We start from the raw sequence: 20,655 nt of genomic DNA, 5'->3' as shown, positions 1-20,655 counted from the left end.
GTTTGTTCCAGGGGTTGACTACTTGATGCTCACTGACTGTGGGGAGCCCTCTTGTTATAAGGAGGCTTTACAGAGGGCAGACAAGGCTCTTTGGGAGCGTGCTATGAAGTCAGAGATGGATTCTCTGCACAAAAATGGAACATGGAAGTTGGTGCATTTGCCTACAGGCAAGAAGGTTTTGCCATGCAAGTGGGTTTACGGGCTCAAAGTTGCACCTGATGCAAAGCCAAGATACAAAGCCAGGTTAGTGGCTAAGGGCTTCAAGCAGGAATATGGTGTGGACTTTGATGAGATCTTCTCTCCAGTGGTCAAAATGACCACACTTAGAGTTGTATTAGCTTTGGTTGCTCATGATGATCTGGATTTGATTCAGATGGATGTGAAGACTGCTTTTCTTCACGGTGATCTCCTTGAGGAGATATATATGCAACAGCCAGAGGGTTATGCAGTGAATGGAAAGGAGAAGCTTGTATGCAAGCTGAAAAAGAGTCTTTATGGGCTCAAACAGGCACCAAGGGAATGGTATCATAAATTTGATACATTCATGAAATCCCAGGATTTCAGGAGGAGTGACATGGATCATTGCTTATACACCAAGAAAGCTTTGGATGGCAGTCTATTGATCCTCATCTTGTATGTTGATGATATGTTGATTGCCGGGAAATCTCGTAAAGAGATGGATGCCTTGAAGAAGAGGCTGCATCAGACCTTTGATATGAAGGATTTGGGTGATGCAAATCACATTTTGGGTATGCGGATACTTCGGGACAGAAATCAGCATGTGTTGTATTTGTCTCAGAAGGAATACATTGGCAAAGTTTTGCAGAGGTTCAATATGGATGGGGGGAAGAAGACTAGTACTCCTTTGCCTCCATATGTGAAACTCAGTGCTATGGACAGCCCACAGTCGGATAGTGACAGGGCTGATATGGCCAAGATTCCGTATGCTTAAGCTTGTGGCAGTCTCATGTATGCCATGGTTGCTACCAGGCCGGACATTGCATTTGCAGTGGGAGTGGTTACTAGATACATGGCCAACCCTGGCAAGAAGCATTGGGAAGCAGTGAAAGGTGTCATGAGATACCTGAAGGGCACACAGGATATGTGCATCTGCTTTGGCAAACAGGATGTATTAGTGCATGGTTACACGGATTCGGGTTATGCCGGTCATCCAGATAACCGGAAGTCTACTACCGGTTATGTGTTTACATTCACAGGAGGTGCTGTGTCATGGATATCCAGGATGCAGAAGTGCACTGCCTTATCTACTATAGAGGCCGAGTATATTGCAGCCACAGAGGCTTGCAAGGAGGCATTATGGCTATCTCGGTTAGTGGTTGATTTGGGTTATACGGGGGATATTCCATTGTTGCATTGTGACAGCTAGAGTGCCATCCAGGTTGCAAAGAACCCTGTCTTTCATGCAAAGACGAAGCATGTGGATGTGAAGTATCACTTCATCAGAGAGGTGATAGAGAACAAGTTGATTCAGCTTGTCAAGATTCATACGGATGACAACCCGGTTGATCTGTTGACAAAGAGTTTGCCTCCAGAGCGGTTTGCTCATTGCAGACACTTGATGGGCATTGGATGAGGCTAGTTTCTGCCTTGATATGGCCTTGTATATTATCATGTACATGCTGATTTTTTCTTTTCCTTCATTTAAGGGCACTTGGGAGGTTGTTGGGGTAAAGGCATTATGCCCATCCTTGTAGTGTGTACAAGCCCATAAGTTTTATAGTACATAGTACACTTAGTACTTTTAATGTACTAAGTGCACACTGTGTACTAGAGCAAATATACATGTGTGATAGGGGAGTCACACACTCATACTTTGTGAGTTGACTTATCCCCACATGTCTCTCGCTCTCTCTCTCCCTTCTTCTCTGTGTGTGTCTCCCACATGAAACCCTAACTCTCTACAGCTGAGCTCTTCAGAGCTCCTTCAGATATAAGAGGCCAAGGAACCAGTTTGGTCCAAATGGCGTAAGGGAGTACGGGCTTGGAAATCCGCATTGGCAGGTATGAACTGCTTACGGAGGACCCGCTCGAATTTTTCCCACGTTGTAACCGTTTTTCCAGCGTGCTGTCGCCATAATAAAGCAGTGTCTTTGAGGAGGGATACCGCAAAAATCACCTTTTTGGAGTCAGAAAGGGTCATGGATTCAAAGTATAATTGCAGTTAGTATAGCCATTGGTCTAAGATGCGCTTATTGCGCTGACTACCATAAGCGTCAGGGGGTTTAATTTCCAATTTCTTTGTTTTACTGGCTTGTAAAAGACGATAAAGAGTTTTAAGGTCATCGCCTTCTACCTCGGAAGGAATGACGTCTTCGTCTGCTGGTACTGTTGCTGAAACATCTGCTATTGGTACGGAACTTGTGTAGGAGTGGCGATCCGTGTGGAGCTGCTGGATTTGAGAGGCCAAGGATGCCATAGACTCCTGGAGTTGCTGTTGGAACTGCTGTTGGAGTTGCTGCAAAGTTGACTGCCATTCCGGAGGGGCTGGTATGTCAACAGGTTCTGCCATGAGAGGAGATGTTGATGTAGAGGCTTCAAGGTGATGAGGCTCTGGGAGTTTTTGCTGTTGATGACGCCGCTGGGCTCTAGTAAGAACCATCGGCTGGAGGGTGCGGCATCTGTAAATCTCGAGAGGAGAGGCTACGTATTGGTGAAGCAGCTATAGACCATCCAGTATAGTAAGGGCGATCCTCTGGGATTGGGCTCGCACGAGAGTCTGCTACTGGAGAAGAAGGTACAGGGGTAGGGGCAGCTACTGGTGTCAAGGGTGTATACTCCGGTGTAGAGGGGCGCACCGTGAATGAAGATGGATGAATGCCCTCAGAATAAGTGCAATATTCATGAAAAATGATGCTACACTCGGGGAGGATAGCGCCCAGATAAGGATGATGCCTGAGTATAAAACAATAATGATCCAAATCCTGTGCAGAAGTACGAACACGGATCACCCACACGTCGAATTCTCGGAGGTGAGAAGTCGGTGTGGCTATCTGAATGCGGTAATGAGTAGGCTGGAAAAAGGGGGGCACACTCACTGGAATAGGGGCTAGGACTGGTGGAGAAACACGGGTAGGAGAGGGCACTATGGACTGAGAGGGTGTATCCTATAAATAACTGTAGTCATAGGTTTCCTTTGCCATAAGCCGTCAGAGAGGAGGGTAGTGTGTGTCCACGTGATCGGAGAGGTGCTTTGATCCCGTAAAAAGGGGTATTGGTCCCGGAGGAGTGGAGAGCCCGCAAAAGAATGAAATGGTGGGTTGCTGATATGTTAATACTCCACTTTATGTGAAATGTGTATACTCAAGAAAATGGGAAAAATCACACGTGAAGGAGGTTGCCATAATAAATAGTATTGCTGGAGAAGAAGCACCAAGGTAGTAGCCGTCAAGCCATGGAGAACACCAACTACACGTGGCTGGTCCAAACACCAACATAGACCACAGGAGCCTAGCAATGAAGAAGGCTGCTTTCGAGGAAGGGAGGCGGTAGCAAGTTGGCGCGCAGAAGACCAAGGCAGGCGCCATTTCGTAGGAACCCGTAAGGTAAGTTTATGGTTTTTTTTTAAATGCGCTGGTTGGCTGGCCGTTGGGTCCCCCCCCCCCCTTGCGTTGGTCGTTGCCGGGTTGCTTTGCGCAAGTCAGGTTGCCGGGTTGCCTTTTGCTCGTCGGGTTGCCGTTGGGTGCTGGCTGCCGGCTGCTCAGGTGGTTGGGTGAGGCCACGTGGGTGTAAAAAGGCCTACTGTATTATGTGAAACATCACATAAAAAAAGAAAAAAAAAACGTGAAGAGTCGTGGCTTTAGAAAACGAAGGGTGCCGCCCCTTGCTTGGAGAGGTATTCAGCCCGAAAGGAGTGCGATCAGGACCTCCGGTAGAGTACAGGCAGCCTACAAGCACTTAGATGGAACCCTGGTGTGAGTCTGTGCTTCCCACCATTTTTTTTTTGGGTAAGAAAATTGGGGAAAAATGCTTAATCAAGCAAAATTGGCAAAATCGGGTAAAATTAAATGGGGCATTCTCTCCTGCTCTTCCATTCAACACTTGCTACAGCCAATTTTAGGGTTTGGGCGGGCTGATTTTAGGGTTAGGGTTAGGACTGATTTTAGGGTTAGGGTTAGGGTTTGGGCATAACACAGGGCGGAAAAAAGTTTGCTCTGATACCACTGTAAAGCTTTTATAGCTTTATTAACATGATTAAGACTTAATTAACAAACATAAGACAAATACTGATAGAAAGATTGAGTTGTTTGCATTGAGACAGGGGCCTTTTTTAAATAGAGGTTGAAAGGGTACAAGTGAAGAGACACATCCCTAGGAAGGGGTGTGGCTCTTGAGTCAACGGTTATGTCCTTTGGACTTAGGGGTGTGCCTTTTAATGAATAGACATGTCCTTTGATAGTGACCCATGTGTAAGGGTGTGACCCTTCACAGGTGTCCTTTTAGTTAATAAGGGATTAAGGAGTAATTAAGGAGAGATTAAGAGAGTTAGTCACAATCGTGACACTCCTCTTTAGCTTTTTTTTCTTTAGTCTCAATTTGTTGCTTGAGCAATTTGTTTTGTTCCAAGATTGCTTTGACGAAATCTTCATTGAATTGTGGGAGTGTTTTTGTGGTGATGGTGTCTTCTTTGTTGATCTCTGCTATATCTTCTTTGTAGCTTTCTGAAGAAGTCTCTCTTGACATTGTGGGAACTTGGGTGGTTTTTCGCGACCGCAGTTTTACCATCCACGGAATGCTCTCACTTTTGGGTAGCTAAGTTGGGTCACAACCTGCAGCTTGGATACCAATGTAGCATGAAATAGGTTGACCGTCGTAAGGCACAACAAAGCCTTCTTTAAACCTGTGAATTTATGCAATCCACTTTACTTTGAGAGAGAAGAGTAGAGAGAGAAGATAGATGGTCGATACCAGATTGGGTCCCAATTACCCACTAAAGGCTTCCCCGTGCAAGCAGGAGTACTTGTTTGTATTTCTTTGGAGAACTTTGCACAATGACAATGAATGATGATTGAGGACCCCCAACGCAAGGATGAGGAAGACCAAATGCAGGCTGAACCATAACCATATGCGAATAACTCTTCAATGACCACTATGCAAGCCCGGAACTGCCGAGGGTTGCAGACTGTAGCACAATAAAGTACTGAATGCTGGATGTATGCATAAGAGGCTGGAGGCTATAGGCACACATATCTGCTCTTGAATGCTTGAGGACTGAATTATGATTGATGATTTATGCCATGGACAGAGCACTTCCTTATATATGATTGTGTGCTGCTGGCCGGTTTGCTTCAGGAGCTGTCGGCCAGATGCACAAGGGAAAAAATTGCCATAATTAGAATTAAATGCTGTGCTTTCTTCCATGTATGTCCCATCTGCTGGCCAACTGCGTGAGGCTGAATGACTGGCTGTTTGAAGGCCCCTGTAGGCTGCTGACTGGATGTATATGCTTTCCATGATGTTTATATGATGGTTGACTTGATGACTTTGGTAGCTATGCTGGCCGACATGCTCTTGACGGGTGGCATAGGGTGTCTAGCCCCATATGCAAGGCAGTGCCTTATGGGCTGGCCCATACGCATATGCCCCTAATGATACTAACTAATGCAATACCTAGTGCTAAAGCTCACCTCTACATGTATTATATGATGAATTCTCCAAGTGGGTAAGAGGACTGACACTGCCGGCTCTAAGGCTTGGCGAGTGACCTACGTAGCTCGTGGGTGACATGTCCCAGTGGATTGGGGCTCACAATGGGGTCATGGCATGCGACAAAAATGTTCCTAAAAAGGGTAATCCTTCTATACAATTGTTGCACTAATGTAGAGCGAGTTTGTCACATAGCATTCCAGTGCAGGCTGCATGTGTCATGATGAATAGAACTTTTACGAGAGTTCGATTTTGAAATAAGATATTGTAAGACCGCTCAGATTTAGCGTGATGTTGTAATTGTCAAGTCGACAAAATTAGTGAAGAGTCTACTAGGCACAATGTTTCATACATTAGGTGTCTAGATTTTATGGATTGCCTAGGGACTGTGAGTGATAGAGATGGTCATTTCATAGTATGCTTTTGATCGAAGTATTTCATGGTCAGTCTAACCTTAGCAAACTTGATGAATATAACTTTTACAAGAGTTTGATTTCGAAACAAAGGATTATAAGGATGTCTCTATCAGAATGGCCGTCTAGACTAGCGTGATGTTATCTATGTTGCAGTTGACAACTTGACAAAATTAGAATAGATTTTACCAACTGACTTTTCGCAAAAGCATTGAACTTGGCATTGTGGTTGATACATTAGATGTTGAGATTCTATTGATTGGCAAGGGATAATGTGAGTAATAGAGATGGTCATTTCATAGGATGCTTTTGGATCAAAGTATTTTATGATCAGGAAACTATGCACACGAGAGCTTGAGTTTGTTGATGACAATGGTGAACAGTCAAGTTTGTTTATGGGCTTTTGGCAAGTAGACTAGTATATGTTACAAAAGGTGACTAACAGCTATAGTAAGAGATGCATAAGTTCATGTTAAGAATTTGATTTTTTAATTATGGACACTTTAAGGTGTCCATAAGGTTCATGTTAAGAATTTGATTTTTTAATTATGGACACTTTAAGGTGTCCATAAGGTTCTCTGGAGCTTTTATTTTCTAGAAGTGATAAGAGATGCAGCTCATGGTCCAAATCTAATAAGAGAGCTAGAATCCATCCAACCTTTCATGTGATAGCCTAATTTGACTGGCATGTGCAGTTAGAAAAATGTTGTTCCAAGGATGGGTAGAAAATTCATGTTAAGAATCAGAGTTTTTAAATATGGACACACTTAAAGCGTCCAAAATGTTATCTGGAGCTTTAACTCTTATGTAACATGGTTGTTGTGGAAGCGTGTTTATGGTTGTGATTAGCACCTAATGAGAGACTTAAACCCATGCACAACAAACTGCTTCTTCTTCATGCTCAATACATAGGAGAGAGAGATGACCTAATCTACAATGTATTACTGACATGAAGTATATACAATGCTGAATAGAGATACTCAATGGTAGCACTGCTCTTGAGCTCTCAACGACTCAATGATTGATTGATTGATCAATGAATGAATATGAGTAAGGCCAAGAATCCTAATGTCCAACTAAGTGTGTTCACACTTGGCTGCTCATTGGGGTAGACGATATTACAATGAACTGGCACAATAGCCCTTACAAACACATGAATCTGGCCACATACTCGACCTCTGAGCTGGCCAATGGGTAGAAGCATGTCCACGTTACACTCAGGAGTGTGTGTAGAAGTGATAAGAGATGCAACCCATGGGCTACAAACTTACAAGAGAGTTAGAATCCAACCTTTCATGCGGGAAGATCGGTTGCCTAGTTTGACTGTAGGTGCATTGAGAAATACAAGTGGCCTAGTTTGACTGGCCTAGTAGGCCCAGCTGGTGGCAGTTGCAAACATGAGGGTGGCATAGGACCCAAAACCAGCTAGGATTGCTGGATTGATGAGAGCAATAATTTGAATTGCGGCTGCTGCAACTACTCGATGAGCAGAAAGAAAAAAATGAGGGCTCATTGAACCTAGATTTTAAATGAGTCGCATTGTAATACAAAAGCTGGTGGCTAAGATAGATTTTGCAGATTGAAAGGGCTTCAATGCAAGTGCAAAACGAGCCTTTGTTTTCCCACCTAGGGGTTGTTCAAGGGTATTACGCATGTGGTTACTTTATCAGCTGTTGTAGTTGCTTGCCACCTTAATTGGTTGTACTTTGTATCAAGCCTTGGATACCTCATGCAACCTTAAACATCTTATGTAGGAAGGTATCCTTGAATTCATTTGGGGTTCAGAGATGTGCTTGATAGTAAGAAGTCTGCTTACAGAAACCATTCAAAGAAGAAACCTCAATTTTTTCATCTTTCTGTGCAGGTATTGGTATACTTTATGGCTTAGGGTCTAGGTGAAACACCCTTGTCCAGGGAACTGGGACCACTGCACGCTCACAAACACACAGAGAACACAAAGAAAGGAGTTGACAGGCTCATGAACCCAACATACGCCGGACTGCTCTGGAGCACCCTTGAGCATAGGATAGAGAGATGAAATGATATATTAACGTCTAGGCCATAGTGGCCTATGAGACCAAAACTGAGAGTACATCTGAAGTTGGTGTCTCATCAAAGAGAACAACTAAATGAGACTAAAAAGTACAATAAACTGATTGTCCTACAGTTATAAGAACAGAACTGTAAGACTCCGAGATGATACTGAGTAGAAAATACTGGAAAATACTAAAAATGTATATCAGGTAGATTCATGTATGCTGATCAGTTGAAGTGTTGCCCTCTCCTTAGATCAAGTATCTCCGCCATGGGGCTGTCTAGAATGGAGAGGTCGTAGAAGCGAGGTAGGCGCCTCCGATGCCGAGCAATAATGGCTCTGATTTGGCGATGGTGAGGATGCCGTGGTCGAGATCCTGGTGGGTGTGGCCGACGAGCACAACATAAGATAACTGCTCTATGAGTGGTGACTCCCTGGGAGCGTGGTTGGTGCCCTGATGGCCCAATGGAGGAGGTATCAGGAGGTGTGTGGGATGGGATGCTGGTGCTGGTGTCGGTGTCGAAGAAATCTGTCAGGGTCCTCTGTCTAGGTACATCATGGCTCGGCCTCTTGTCTGCCAAGAGAGACGGTTGGATACACTGAGTGCAAGGCCTAAGTCATAGATCACCTTGCTTGCATATGATTGCCAGTGACATCCCACACTTTGCCAGGCAGCCACTAGGGGTTCAGCAGTTCTATACGGGCCTCATGGATCAGAATGGATCCAGACCCACACACTGCTGGCTCAATATAGTTGTGTGCACACCCACTCAGTTATATGGGCCCCAGGCCCCTGCTTTTATGGTATTACCAATTGATTCTCCACTAGCCAACTGCTGCAAGCCCAACTGCAAGCTCATGTTACACCTTGGTCCGTAGAATATCAAGCCTTTCTCTTAGCCAGTCCATGCCAAGGTTGTAACACTAGGATAAATACACTCAGAAGTGCAAAACAGGTGCCAACAACGCTAGAGGGTATTATCCTACTGTTAAGTCTTGATTGGCTGGCTAGGGCTGCACATTGTGACCTTCGAAGGGCAAGTCTGTTCAAACAGAAGGATTATCATGAGTTCATTTTTTGTCTTATTTTTTGGTCTTGTTTGTGGAGTGTCAATATAAGCCTCACCTTTGAGTTTGATATTGGTGATTCTAGCAGACTGGGAAGACAATGTTGGCCATGGCAACTATTACCTTAATAGTAAGAAGAAGAGGGCTCTTCAGTTTGGCAAGGCATTTGTGCAAAAAGAAGAGCTTGTAGACAGGGATTCACGATATTGGGATAAGGATGATAGGAAACGGGACAGATACCTAGATTATGATGATGCGGGTTTGGGCACTGCAAATGCACGAGATGATACCAGGCAGCATAATCGAATAGAATTTCTTGGAACTGAACAGGGCAAATACACAGATTCCAGGAGAGATGGGAAGGTTGTTGTGAATAAAGATGCTGCTAAGAGACGTGATATGCATGATATGAATAGGGATTTTGAGCCTGATCTGAGGCAAGGTGCTGCTTTGAAGATGTTCACCAGCGGAAGTGGAGGTTTATACAATGAGAGAGGTCGCAAAGAGCTTCGGATATACGAAGAGCAGTTAGAAGCTGCCTTAGAAGAGGAGCTTGACTCATCAAGGAAAAAACATGCATCAGGGTTCGACAGTAGAGCTGAGCAAAGACACCGTGATGGTGGCAAGAACATGTATAGTCAAGTCAATGCTGAAGGCAGAACTTTTAATGCAAATGCAAATCAGCCTAATTTGACAGAAGCAAGCAGAAACGAAAATACTCTTTTGGAGGATGATGGGGATCATGAGTATGGTGATGCAGGCATTGAAGATGGTGAATCTGCACATGATTTGGAAGAGGAGGACATTCACATGAGATTTGAAGATAGTCAAGCCTTTTCACATCGAGAAAAGCTACCCGATAACAGTATGGCTGCTAGAGGGGCTGATGATTTTGTGGAAATAAAGGCCACCACCAAGGTCTTGAATGGAATGCATACACAGGATGACATCAGTACGAGGAATCGAGATGTAGTTGGGCGACGGCTGAGCCGAAAGACTCGGCATCATCTACATGCAGGTGGGGAAAGTGAACGTTAGAGTTGAACTGTATACGTTTGTCATGTGCAGATTGCATGCATTTATTCCTAATGGAGTCAGTATTTCCTAATGTTTTGAAGCTCTTTTGTGCATGCCGGGGTAGGCTAAGAACGGTCTTCTTTGTGTGTTTGGAGGATTATTGTACTTGTGACCCAAGAGGCAATAGAATGACAGTCAAACTATGCTTGTGTTGATCAGGTTATCCATGTGAGATAAATTTTCTGGAGACAACCCATGGCCTTCATGAACCCGAACTAGATCCTAGATTTGAAAACTTTACTTTGAAGTATCTGGAGATGGAAGATTCTCAAGGAGTTGCTGGTTGGGAACCCAGGTTTGCTGGTCATCAGACGCTTCTGCAGAGAAATCGATCCTTCATAGCAACAGATCAAGCTCTCCATTGCGGCTTTGTCCATGCAGCTGGCAGCTCCAGAACACCAGGATTTGATCTAGCAGAAGAGGATATTCAGTATCTGAGTACCTGCAAGATTGCTGTGTCTTCTTGCATCTTTGGCAGCTCGGATGACATACGCGCACCAAGAAATCGCAAGGTAAGGTAGCTGTAGACTCACTGTTGATGACTTGATGTAGCTACAGACAATAAGGTCCTTATATTGACATTGAGTATTTTGGCATGTGCAGTTGACTGGTTCTTTCAAGGAGGAGGTGTGTTTTGTCATGTTTGTGGATCAACAAACTCTGGATGTAATGAAGCAGGAGGGGCAGCAACTGGATGAGAGAGGTTATCTGGGCCCATGGAAGGTTGTGGTGGTGAGAAATATGCCTTATGCAGATGCCCGGCGTGTTGGAAAGATACCTAAATTTTTGACTCATCGGCTGTTTCCAGCTGCTAGGTGAGAAATTAGAGTTTTGACTCATCGGCTGTTTCCCCTTTCTCCCTCTTTTCTCTAAAGCAGCCTACAGCTAATTTGTCAAGCAGTTGTCGGGGACATTCACATTCGACCAGCTTCATTGTCCACTAGGCAGGGGGATTTGGTGGACAATCATGGCTGGTCATGCAGTGGTCAAGATCAATGCATAATTGCTTTGAGTCTATGGTGAGTGGTTGAGAGGGGCTTCAAAGGGCCAAGTATGCAAAGTGAGGCCTTTTATGATTAGAAAGATTTTGGGGTCGATCAGTTTATAATGTCCCATACTTCTTGGGAGAACATCTCGAGGGGTCTGTGTGGAGTTGCCTTGAAGTGTTGGAGTTGGCCTCTAATTGGGATGCACAAATGCATTTACATTTACAATGTGAATACTCATGGATCTTGATATATGGTGAACATATGAATCAATTTTAATCATGGTCATGGACATCTGTGACAGGTACTCCATATGGCTTGACAGTAAGCTGCGCCTGCAAAACGATCCTGTACTGATTTTAGAGTACTTTTTGTGGCGGGGTGGACATGAATATGCCATTTCAAACCATTATGACCGCCATTGTGTGTGGGAAGAAGTGCAGCAAAACAAGAAACTAAATAAGTACAACCACACAGCAATCGATGAGCAGTTTGCAGTGTACCAGGCAGATGGTTTGACGAGGTTCAATGCATCTGACCCCAAAAGGCGACTTCCGAGCAGTGGGTTCTTTTAACACCTTGACACGCACACTCAAGCATGTGCACACATAGGCATGTGTTCATGTATACATTTAGAAATGCGGTTCCACTCCATCTATACCCACTTTGTGTTTTAAAAACCTTGCAGATGTACCGGAAGGCTCTTTTATAATCCGGGCGCATACCCCTATGTCCAACCTTTTCTCGTGTTTATGGTTCAATGAAGTAGATCGTTTCACATCCCGGGACCAGCTCAGCTTTGCGTATACCTACATGAAGCTCGTGAGGACGAATCCTGACAAGCACTTCTATCTGAACATGTTTAAGGTGAGTAATTATGAGTCTTGGTATCTTTGTCATGTACTCAATGGACCAGACCTTTCATACATGTGCTGAATGCATGGACGCTTATGCATGTGCTAAATACGTAGAGCTTCATTCACATGTGTGCGCTTGCATGTGTGTGTGTGTGTGGGAGGATCTCTCCTTTGGAAACATAAACATGGACTGTATGTGTTTCAAAGCATGTTTCAAGTTTTCTGAAGTCACAATTCTGCTTTTATCCAGGATTGTGAACGCAAGAGCATTGCAAAGCTATTCCGCCATCGGAAGAGTGGTTCTGGTAGCATTCAGGGCCAGGTACGCCAGGAAGAGGTGGTGCAACGGTAATAATTTCTCTGTGATTGTTTAATTGCTAAGGTCGAACTGCATGTGTGCATTAGTTGGAGGCCCCTCTGTGATGCCTCATGTGGCTATTTATGCTTTGATGCCAAAGCACGTAACACCAAATCCAGATAAGATGCAGAGAGCCTTTGTTTTGGCAATTTTGAAAACAGCCAAAAAGGTAGAACATGCTTGTTACGTCCGTGTATAGCTAATCAAACCATGTCTCTTCTTTGATTGGAAAGTTACTTAGTGCTTGGATGTTTTGTTAGAGAGTAGCAAGATAAAAGTCCATGTTGCTGTCCCATTTATCAAGCAGTAGATTTTGAGGGTCTATTGGCCACTCAATTATGGGCCTCAGCTGTTTGAATCGAAGGGTGTGAATTACTTGTAAATTCAGCTTATCTGGATCCACGACATTCAATCAAGTTATTTGACAGTTTGCTCTTTAAGTTTTTCAGAACTTTTAATACTATCCATCATTGCATTTGTTGGTGTATGGTGTTTCAAATTTTGGCCATGTCTAATGCTCTCAAGGATCACCCTAGAAAGTTGATGTGGTAGCTCTTGCAATGAGAGAGTTCTTTGATAAGGAAGCAATTGGTGTGCCTCCCACATATCTTGCGCTCATGTTTGGGACTCCTTACCATGACAATGAAGTTAAAGAGGTATAGCTTCTACCTATGATGTCAAGCACCAATTTTAAGTGCCCCACTCGTGCCTATGATGCATGTGATGCCTCTATGTATCCATTATGCAGGGATTGTCATCGCTTTAGCCTTTCATGTGAATGTATCTGTGATACCATTGGATTAAGTCCTCTACAGCTTCATTTGGAGATTAACTGATGCAAAGGCCCACAATCCTTTATGGTTTCATTTGAAGATTAATTGTTACGTAATAACAAGGTTCGGTGTGTGGTGGGTTCTTTGGTATTACACTGCTCTGCTCTCAAAGGGCTAGGGTATGTGAACTAAAGGGCCGATATGGTGGATTAATGTGTTTTATAGCTCAATCTAGGTGACATGATGTGAAACTCAAGCTCTATTATAGGACTATGGGTACAATGGTTAGACTCAAATCATGCTGGCAAATTGTTATCCTCACAAACTGTGAGTGCAAGTTTATAATCATGCAGCCAGACGTTCACATGGCAAGTGTGACCTCAACATTTCTTCATTCAAAGTATTTACATAAGACTTTGTCTGTTCTTGCTCCTTTAAGGACGAGCCTCATCCATCACTAGCACGTACATGTCTTTAAGAACCTCCTTTGCTGCCACCTGGTATCAAAGCAGAAAACAAGAGGTCTTTATCCTCTACCTACAGTGTCACATGTGAAACATTTCCTCCACACAATTCATGAAGAGGTTATGCTGACGTCAACTACAAAACTCCAATTTTACAGAGCTAGACTAAAGAGTGATCCCCCATTCCAGAGATGATGGGGTCAGGCCTGCTAGGTCTGAAGTTGTATGCCACACAGCTCACTAGTTGTGGTGCCAATAGACCTACTACTTCAGCGCTGGCGTCGGTCGTCGCAAGCTGAGCATACACTACAACACTCGAGAAGTAATCTCTCTCTCTCTCTCTCTCTCTCTCTCTCTCATTTCCTTCCATGCCATTTTTTTGGCATAAATTATCATAACTATATGTGGTGATGCACAAGATTGGGAAATATGAAGTTGTAGAATTATAGTCATTACGTTGACAATTTTGTGGTGATGCACAAAATTGCGAAATATGAATTAGTATAGTCGTTAGGGTGACCTTGATAAACTCATACAACATATTTATACATTTAAGTATATTTATAATCTTAATATTAATACAACCCTATTAATGTGTGCATGTGTCTCCCCCCCTCTCCCCCCCCAAAAAATAAGAATAAAAAAACACACACACACACACACACACACACAAAATAAACTTTCAACTTAGGAACTCCTTCATCAGCAAGATTTTCTCCTCGTGTTTTGATCAAAATGAAGTTGTCTAGAACTATGATCAGGTACCTACCTTGCTAACTTGAAAACACACACACACACACACACACACACACACGTGTGTATACTTTGGGATCTTATTGACAAATATATATGTACATATATGTCACAATATCCGGTTACAGTTTTTTTCCAAGGTATATGTGATGTCGTACTTAAGTGTACCTTGGATATTTAGTTCTCTCAGGGTTGTTTGAGAACTTGCTTATGCATTAATTGCAAAGTTGATGTCTAGTCGTATATTGCATAAGGAAATCAAACTTCTTACAAGCTTCATACACTCCTTCACATTCACCAATGGAAAAGTGTTTTGTTTGGAAAAAGAGTTGAGAGAGATCTTCTATGAAAAAACCATTTCACGCACTTTAGATTTGACATCTTCCTCCATAATTTAGCATGCAAGTTATCTTTATCTTCAACGTTCACCTTCTATCCATGATGAGTCTAGAAAATACACATAACAATCACATCCCAATGGGGAGTCACTCCCTTAACTGTCTTAGTGTAAGTTTTGTTGAGTCCATTGTGTTAATTGACTTGGTCCAAAAGGTATTTGGAATTTCTTTCCCTTTGACCATACTTCGAGATATTTTATAGCCCATTGTGGTGCTTTTGAGCCACTATTCCATATTTTGTTTCGATGTATGAGTGATGGTCCAATGCCTTTTGATCCCAATCTAACATCTTTAAAGCTTTACATGCCTAACATCTTTAAAACTATTGGTAAATGCTCCACAATCCCAAAGTTCTCAAGACCATGTAGCTCAGGTGCTTGAATCTCTCATTTCACACACTACTAGCACACCCACATTGTAAAGGTTGATCATTCATAAAGATTATTTTACTTGGTTTGTCTTCCAAACGACATTGGCACCCGACATCCAAGATGAGTGCATCAACCCAATCAAAGTAAGCCCTCAAACTATGATTTGTAATGTCCACAGGAGAAAGCAGATTCGTCTTGAGATCAGGGACATAGTCAACATCCAAAAGCTTCTTACTGTTGCCATTTTCTTGAAACAAAAGAGATGATACATGTGCCTCTTATTGGTACTTGGCATCATTCTTGATTGCTACTACAATATGGAATCTCCTACTAGCTTTAGAGATGTATACTAGTCCTTCTAATTGGCCGTGCTAGGATGCTCCACTATTGATGACATCAACTACTAACTATAGAGATGTGTACTAGTCCTTCTAACTAGTCATATGTTGGGATGCTCCAAATCACATACTAACTATAGGGATGTATACCGGTCCCTCCAACTGGTCATATGTTGGGATGCTCCACTATATGTATGATTCATGAACCATTGGGGATTGAAGAACAATTTGTCTTTGTATAAATTTCTTCAATTGCTACAAAGAGCTCTAATTCTACTTTAGCATTGTTGCTTGACTCCTTCTTTGTGTGGTCTTCAATGTGCCATTCTTCTCATCTACTTTTTCCTCTTTTTGCACTTACCTTGCATATGTTTGGGTTTGGTATAGTAGAATTAGTGTCACGTAGGCTGTAACGCCTGTGACCGACGTCAGACTGGATGGCCATGTCCGGGGTTCAGTGGGAGAGGACGCCCGTGCGGAGTCATGGGCGGCCAGGCTAGTGTGGACGGCAGGCCACACACTATATAGCCTGGGGGATGAGGGGCAATCCTCATTCTTCCTCTATGGCTAGGTGGTGAGCCAGAGGCCGTCCCCTCTTGTGGTAACGCCCGTAGCGGCGTTACGGATATGTAACACTTGTAACGCCTGTGACCGACGGCAGACCGGATGGCCATGTCCGGGGTTCAGTGGGAGAGGACGCCCGTGCGGAGTCATGGGCGGCCAGGCTAGTGCGGACGACAGGCCACACACTATATAGCCTGGGGGATGAGGGGCAATCCTCATTCTTCCTCTATGGCTGGGTGGTGAGCCAGAGGCCGTCCCCTCTTGTGGTAACGCCTAGCGGCGTTACGGATATGTAACACTGGTATCAGAGCGTGGTTCCATGGGATTGAGCCCGCGCGTGACCGGGGGACCGGAGCCCACTCGAAGGTTTTCGACCATTCATCTCCTTACCCTTATCTCGAATGGAGGGTGTGGAGGGGGGCGCCCAAGGAAGAATGGAGGGGAAGAACTCTCTCTCTCTCTCTCTCTCTCTCTCTCTCTCTCTCTCTCTCTCTCTCTCTCTCTCTCTCTCCCCCCCGTCACACACAGCAAGCAATGGAGGTAAGCAATTTTCGTTTTTTTTTCTTTTGTGCGTTGAAATTGTCTGCGTTGAATGGCTGCAAAGGAATCTCAATCTGTGTGGAAGGGGGGGGCGCGAGCTTTGAAACAAACGAAGAGCTTGTGGGGGGGGCGAAGAACAGCATGCCCCCACTGCGAAGATCAGCCCCACCAGCCCACGGCCACGTTGAAGAGCCTGGGGGGGGGGCGACTTACGTTGAGTGGGGGGGGACGAAGAGCAGCCCCCAGCGAACACTAGCCCCACCAGCCCCCTCACGATTTGAAGCAGCTGTGAATGGCCGGGTGTGGAGCTGTTGCTGAAGGCGAAGACCACATTAAGCTGGGCGAATGGATGGCGGGCGAGCGGGCGGAGTTGACGGCCCTGCTGAGGCCCGGCCATGCCAGCCTAGGCGGCGGCCAGCCAAGCGCGGCAGCGACCAGGCAGCCACAACCCACCAGCCTAGCAAACGCCACGAGCAAAAAAAAAACCATATATTTTAATTGTTCATTTTTTTTATTAAAAATGAAACGGGCGGCCAGCCCAGCGGCGGCGGCCAGACTCGGCCCTAAGGACACTCCCCACGGGCGGGCGGCCACGCCCGAAGCGGCGAGGGCCGGCCCGGCCCGTTATTGTTTTATTTTATTTTATTTTTTTTGAAAAAAAAACCACACAAAACAACGGTACACCCCACGAAACAAACCCAACACGGCCGTCGCGTCGTGTGGCCGTAGTGCCCGTTTTCCACGAAAGAGACCCACTGCACATGGCCGTAGCGCCGCGTGCTAAGAGAGAGAAAAAAGGCCGTAGTGCCGAGTCCTTCGAGAGAGAGCCGTTCTATGGCCATTGTGCCTAGTGAACCAACTATGGCCGTAGCGCCGCGAGAATAGCACATGTGGTGATCACACATTTGGTTCAGAGAGACTAAATTTAAGCCGAGCATAGACTTAGTATTGACCATCAAAGTCACGTAGTTTGGCTATAGTGTAATCTAAAACTGCGGTGTGTTTTACTTGGGCTAAGAGGGCCGGCAATGGCGTCAGTTGTGCCCAAATTAGACGAAGTGCTTATCACGAGAAATCAAGGTAAGCCTAATTGAGCCGTAGTGCTCATAACCCTTCACAATCTTTTAACAGATGCTAGAAGATTGTGATAAACTTTGGCAAATGAAAACCATGTACAAGCGTAGTCTTGATGTGGTTATGCCTTGTGTCCAAACAAGTTGCTTACTGTTTGTAGCAACAAGAAAGCTTTGGCCCGTAGAGGCAAGCTGGCCCTTGTTGGTAGTAACAAAATAGTGTCACTACTTGGGCCTAGAGAGTAGTGACTAGTTTGATTTAGTCACGTAGATTGCCTTGTAAAAGTAATCCCTAAGGTGTTATTACTTGGGATAAAGGGGCTAGCAGTACTCAATTGAATGGTTTATCTAGGAGTACTAATCTGAGGGATTAGCAGACGCCTAGATAATAATAGCAGATTTAGGATTGATTTGTAAAAATCAAAGGTAAATCTGAAGGGGTATAGTCTTAAGATGTAATGCTCAATGCCCTTATAGAAGTTGATCGACGAAGAGAACTGTTCTTAAACTTACTAGCATGGTTTTCTCTTCTTTTTATTGCCATGCGTCGACATCCCACTGCTCGAGAGTTTGTGGTGATCTTTCGAGGGGGAAAAGAGCCTTTTTATATGTCACATCAATTGGTTTGGTGGTAATTTGATGGTATGGGACATCAAATTCTCACGGAATCGATTGTAGTCTTGGTGGAATGGGACGCCAAGGCTTGTGCATGTAACTTGACTCTTTGGCAGGTCTGTATGTACACTTGTCTGTAGTGATAAAGTGTGCAAGATAAAATTTGAACTTTGAAAATTACCAAATATAGCCATAAGTTGGGATAAAACCCAGTTTTACAGAGTTCGGAGAAGCTCTAGGTAGCAAGACCATGATGGTGTGCTAGTGCTAACAGAGTGATTTAGTTCCGGAGTGATCTAAATCTAGAGGTTAGCAGTAAGACTAGTTGGTTGGACAATTTCATGCATGGGGGACGCCCTATAGCATTTTGCAAGAGTAGTCTTGCCTATGTTCAACATAAGTGTGCGATTGTGAGCACATTTTAGTTGCTACCATATGAATTTGGGAAATATATTACTTTCCTACATAAGCAATTGTAATATTGCATGACAGGCTATTTTGCTTACAAAGTTCATGTGCGTGTAAACCCTATAAGTCGTATGACCCCTGAAAAATGAGTGGAGCATTTCTAGGATTTAATAAGGTTTTACATGGCAATAGTGAGTAGTATCTCACTCCTCCAGATGAGCCTGGTTGTTGTTAGTATCGGATCCGACATATGTAGTGTACATAAACTCGGGCTGAGTTAGGATAGGAGGCTAAGCCGGAGAGCTTAGCGGTAAATCCTACTGTATCTGGTGAGTTTTGACTTAACCAAAGTGTTAAGAAGTAAACTCAAAGTCTGGGGCTGAACTGGAGTGTTCAGAGGCAGACATGTCTTTTGTTAAATCGGAGAATTTAGCAAAAGATGAGCTTGGGGTGAACCATGGTACCCAGGAAAAAAGCTCTTCACACTAAAATAGTGCACAATAATTTCAGGGTGATAAATATCCATCGCAGGAATGTTTTACAACTTTCCATAGATGATAGATCAAGACCATGTATTTTACGGAGTTAAAGTACATAGGTGGTGACTTCGGCGCCACATTTTTTGTAGGAAGTCACCAGTGGTGTGGTTAGGTCAGCCGAGACTCCACAAGACCTATGCACTAGTTTTTAAGTTGACCTCTATGATAAGGACGTCCAAAATTCGTGTTGTAATACCAGAGATTGTACTGCAATGTGCAATGAAGGGGTCAATTTGTGTAGTCACTTCTTAAGCAGCAAGTGACTTAAGCATCTTGTTATAGATGGTTGTTATGGTACTCCCACTCGGGGGAGGTACGCCATTGGGTACGGAGTTACGCACAGACTAGTATGTCAATTTGTGTAGTCACTTTTTAGCAGCAAGTGACTTAAGCATCTTGTTATAGATGGTTGTATATGGTACTCCCACTCGAGTGAAAGATACTCTAAATCAACATTTTAAATTACCGAACCACAATCCATGAGTATCGAGGTACTCATAAATATGTTGACGTTGCTCAAATCGAGGGACCGATTTGTTCGATGGTATGGAAAAGCAAGGAGAGTGGAGTAACTTAAAAGTTACACATCACTAGTCCTAGTGAGTTGTCGAGGTCATCCGTAGTTTGATGATCCCCTCTACCTATCAGATAACATTCAATTTTGCAAGCCCTGGCATTTAATCCGTAGTGATTATGAGTTTAATGTGAGATATGGTTATGAAGTTCTTACAAGAGTACTCGTTTATTTGCTTGTCATTGGTTATAGCTTGGTAGAGATTGCCACCTGTGATGGGTAGATAGCTTTGCCGCTATAATGAGGAGGCAGCAAATAATGTTCTCATAGTTATACTTCATACCAACACCAAATAGGGATAGGATGAAATTCCTAAGTTCATCATCACGAAGTACTGTGATGTTTGCATTTATATTGAATGTATGATGTAATGAACATTGGGCTTCTGTAATTACCATCAATTATCTAGCAACCTATGGCTTCGCAGCAAGCTCAGTCATTATCTGTGGATTGATAATGTGGTTATTAGTAGTTTGAAATTTTCTTGATAAATGGTACAACCCACCCAAATGATTCATAAGTGTGTAACCGCTTATTATGAAGGGTAATAATATGCAACAATGAAGCACTTTGTTACAAGTGTGAAACCACTGATCTGTTGCAAAGCAGTTTATCAATAGTACCACCATATGTGCGTAGACACTATACCACATCTTCGTTGCAAGATGTTTAAAAGTTTCTTGGAAGGACTCAAGAATATAACATATGATATTAAACACGGTCTAGATTTGTTCTTGGACCTATGACACTAGCGCGTAGTCCGCTTGAGAGTAGAGTTTTTGAGGAC

The 20,655-nt window shown here is 43.8% G+C and overlaps 1 protein-coding gene across 2 annotated transcripts in view; it reads left to right on the top strand.

The window, feature by feature from the left end:
• LOC147620894 (uncharacterized) overlaps window positions 1-12,935 on the top strand; it is a 54,215-nt gene extending 41,280 nt beyond the window's left edge. The window contains exons 4-9 of one of the 2 annotated variants that reach the window (XM_086825161.1): window positions 9,269-10,198; window positions 10,417-10,769; window positions 10,861-11,072; window positions 11,548-11,804; window positions 11,932-12,110; window positions 12,351-12,935. In XM_086825161.1, coding sequence (XP_086681287.1) covers window positions 9,269-10,198; window positions 10,417-10,769; window positions 10,861-11,072; window positions 11,548-11,804; window positions 11,932-12,110; window positions 12,351-12,452 — 2,033 coding nt within the window. In that variant the 3' untranslated portion in view covers window positions 12,453-12,935. Of the gene's footprint in view, window positions 1-9,265; window positions 10,199-10,416; window positions 10,770-10,860; window positions 11,073-11,547; window positions 11,805-11,931; window positions 12,111-12,350 lie in introns of both variants that reach the window. The other variant, XM_086825160.1, reaches the window with a different exon arrangement.
• Window positions 12,936-20,655: the final 7,720 nt, after the last annotated feature.

This window comes from Cibotium barometz, chromosome 31, assembly GCF_041138505.1.
Source record: "Cibotium barometz isolate CiBa-2024 chromosome 31, ASM4113850v1, whole genome shotgun sequence".
NCBI lineage: Eukaryota > Viridiplantae > Streptophyta > Polypodiopsida > Cyatheales > Cibotiaceae > Cibotium > Cibotium barometz.
Note: the sequence above shows the minus strand (reverse complement) of the source record. Positions and strands in the feature narration are given on the sequence as shown.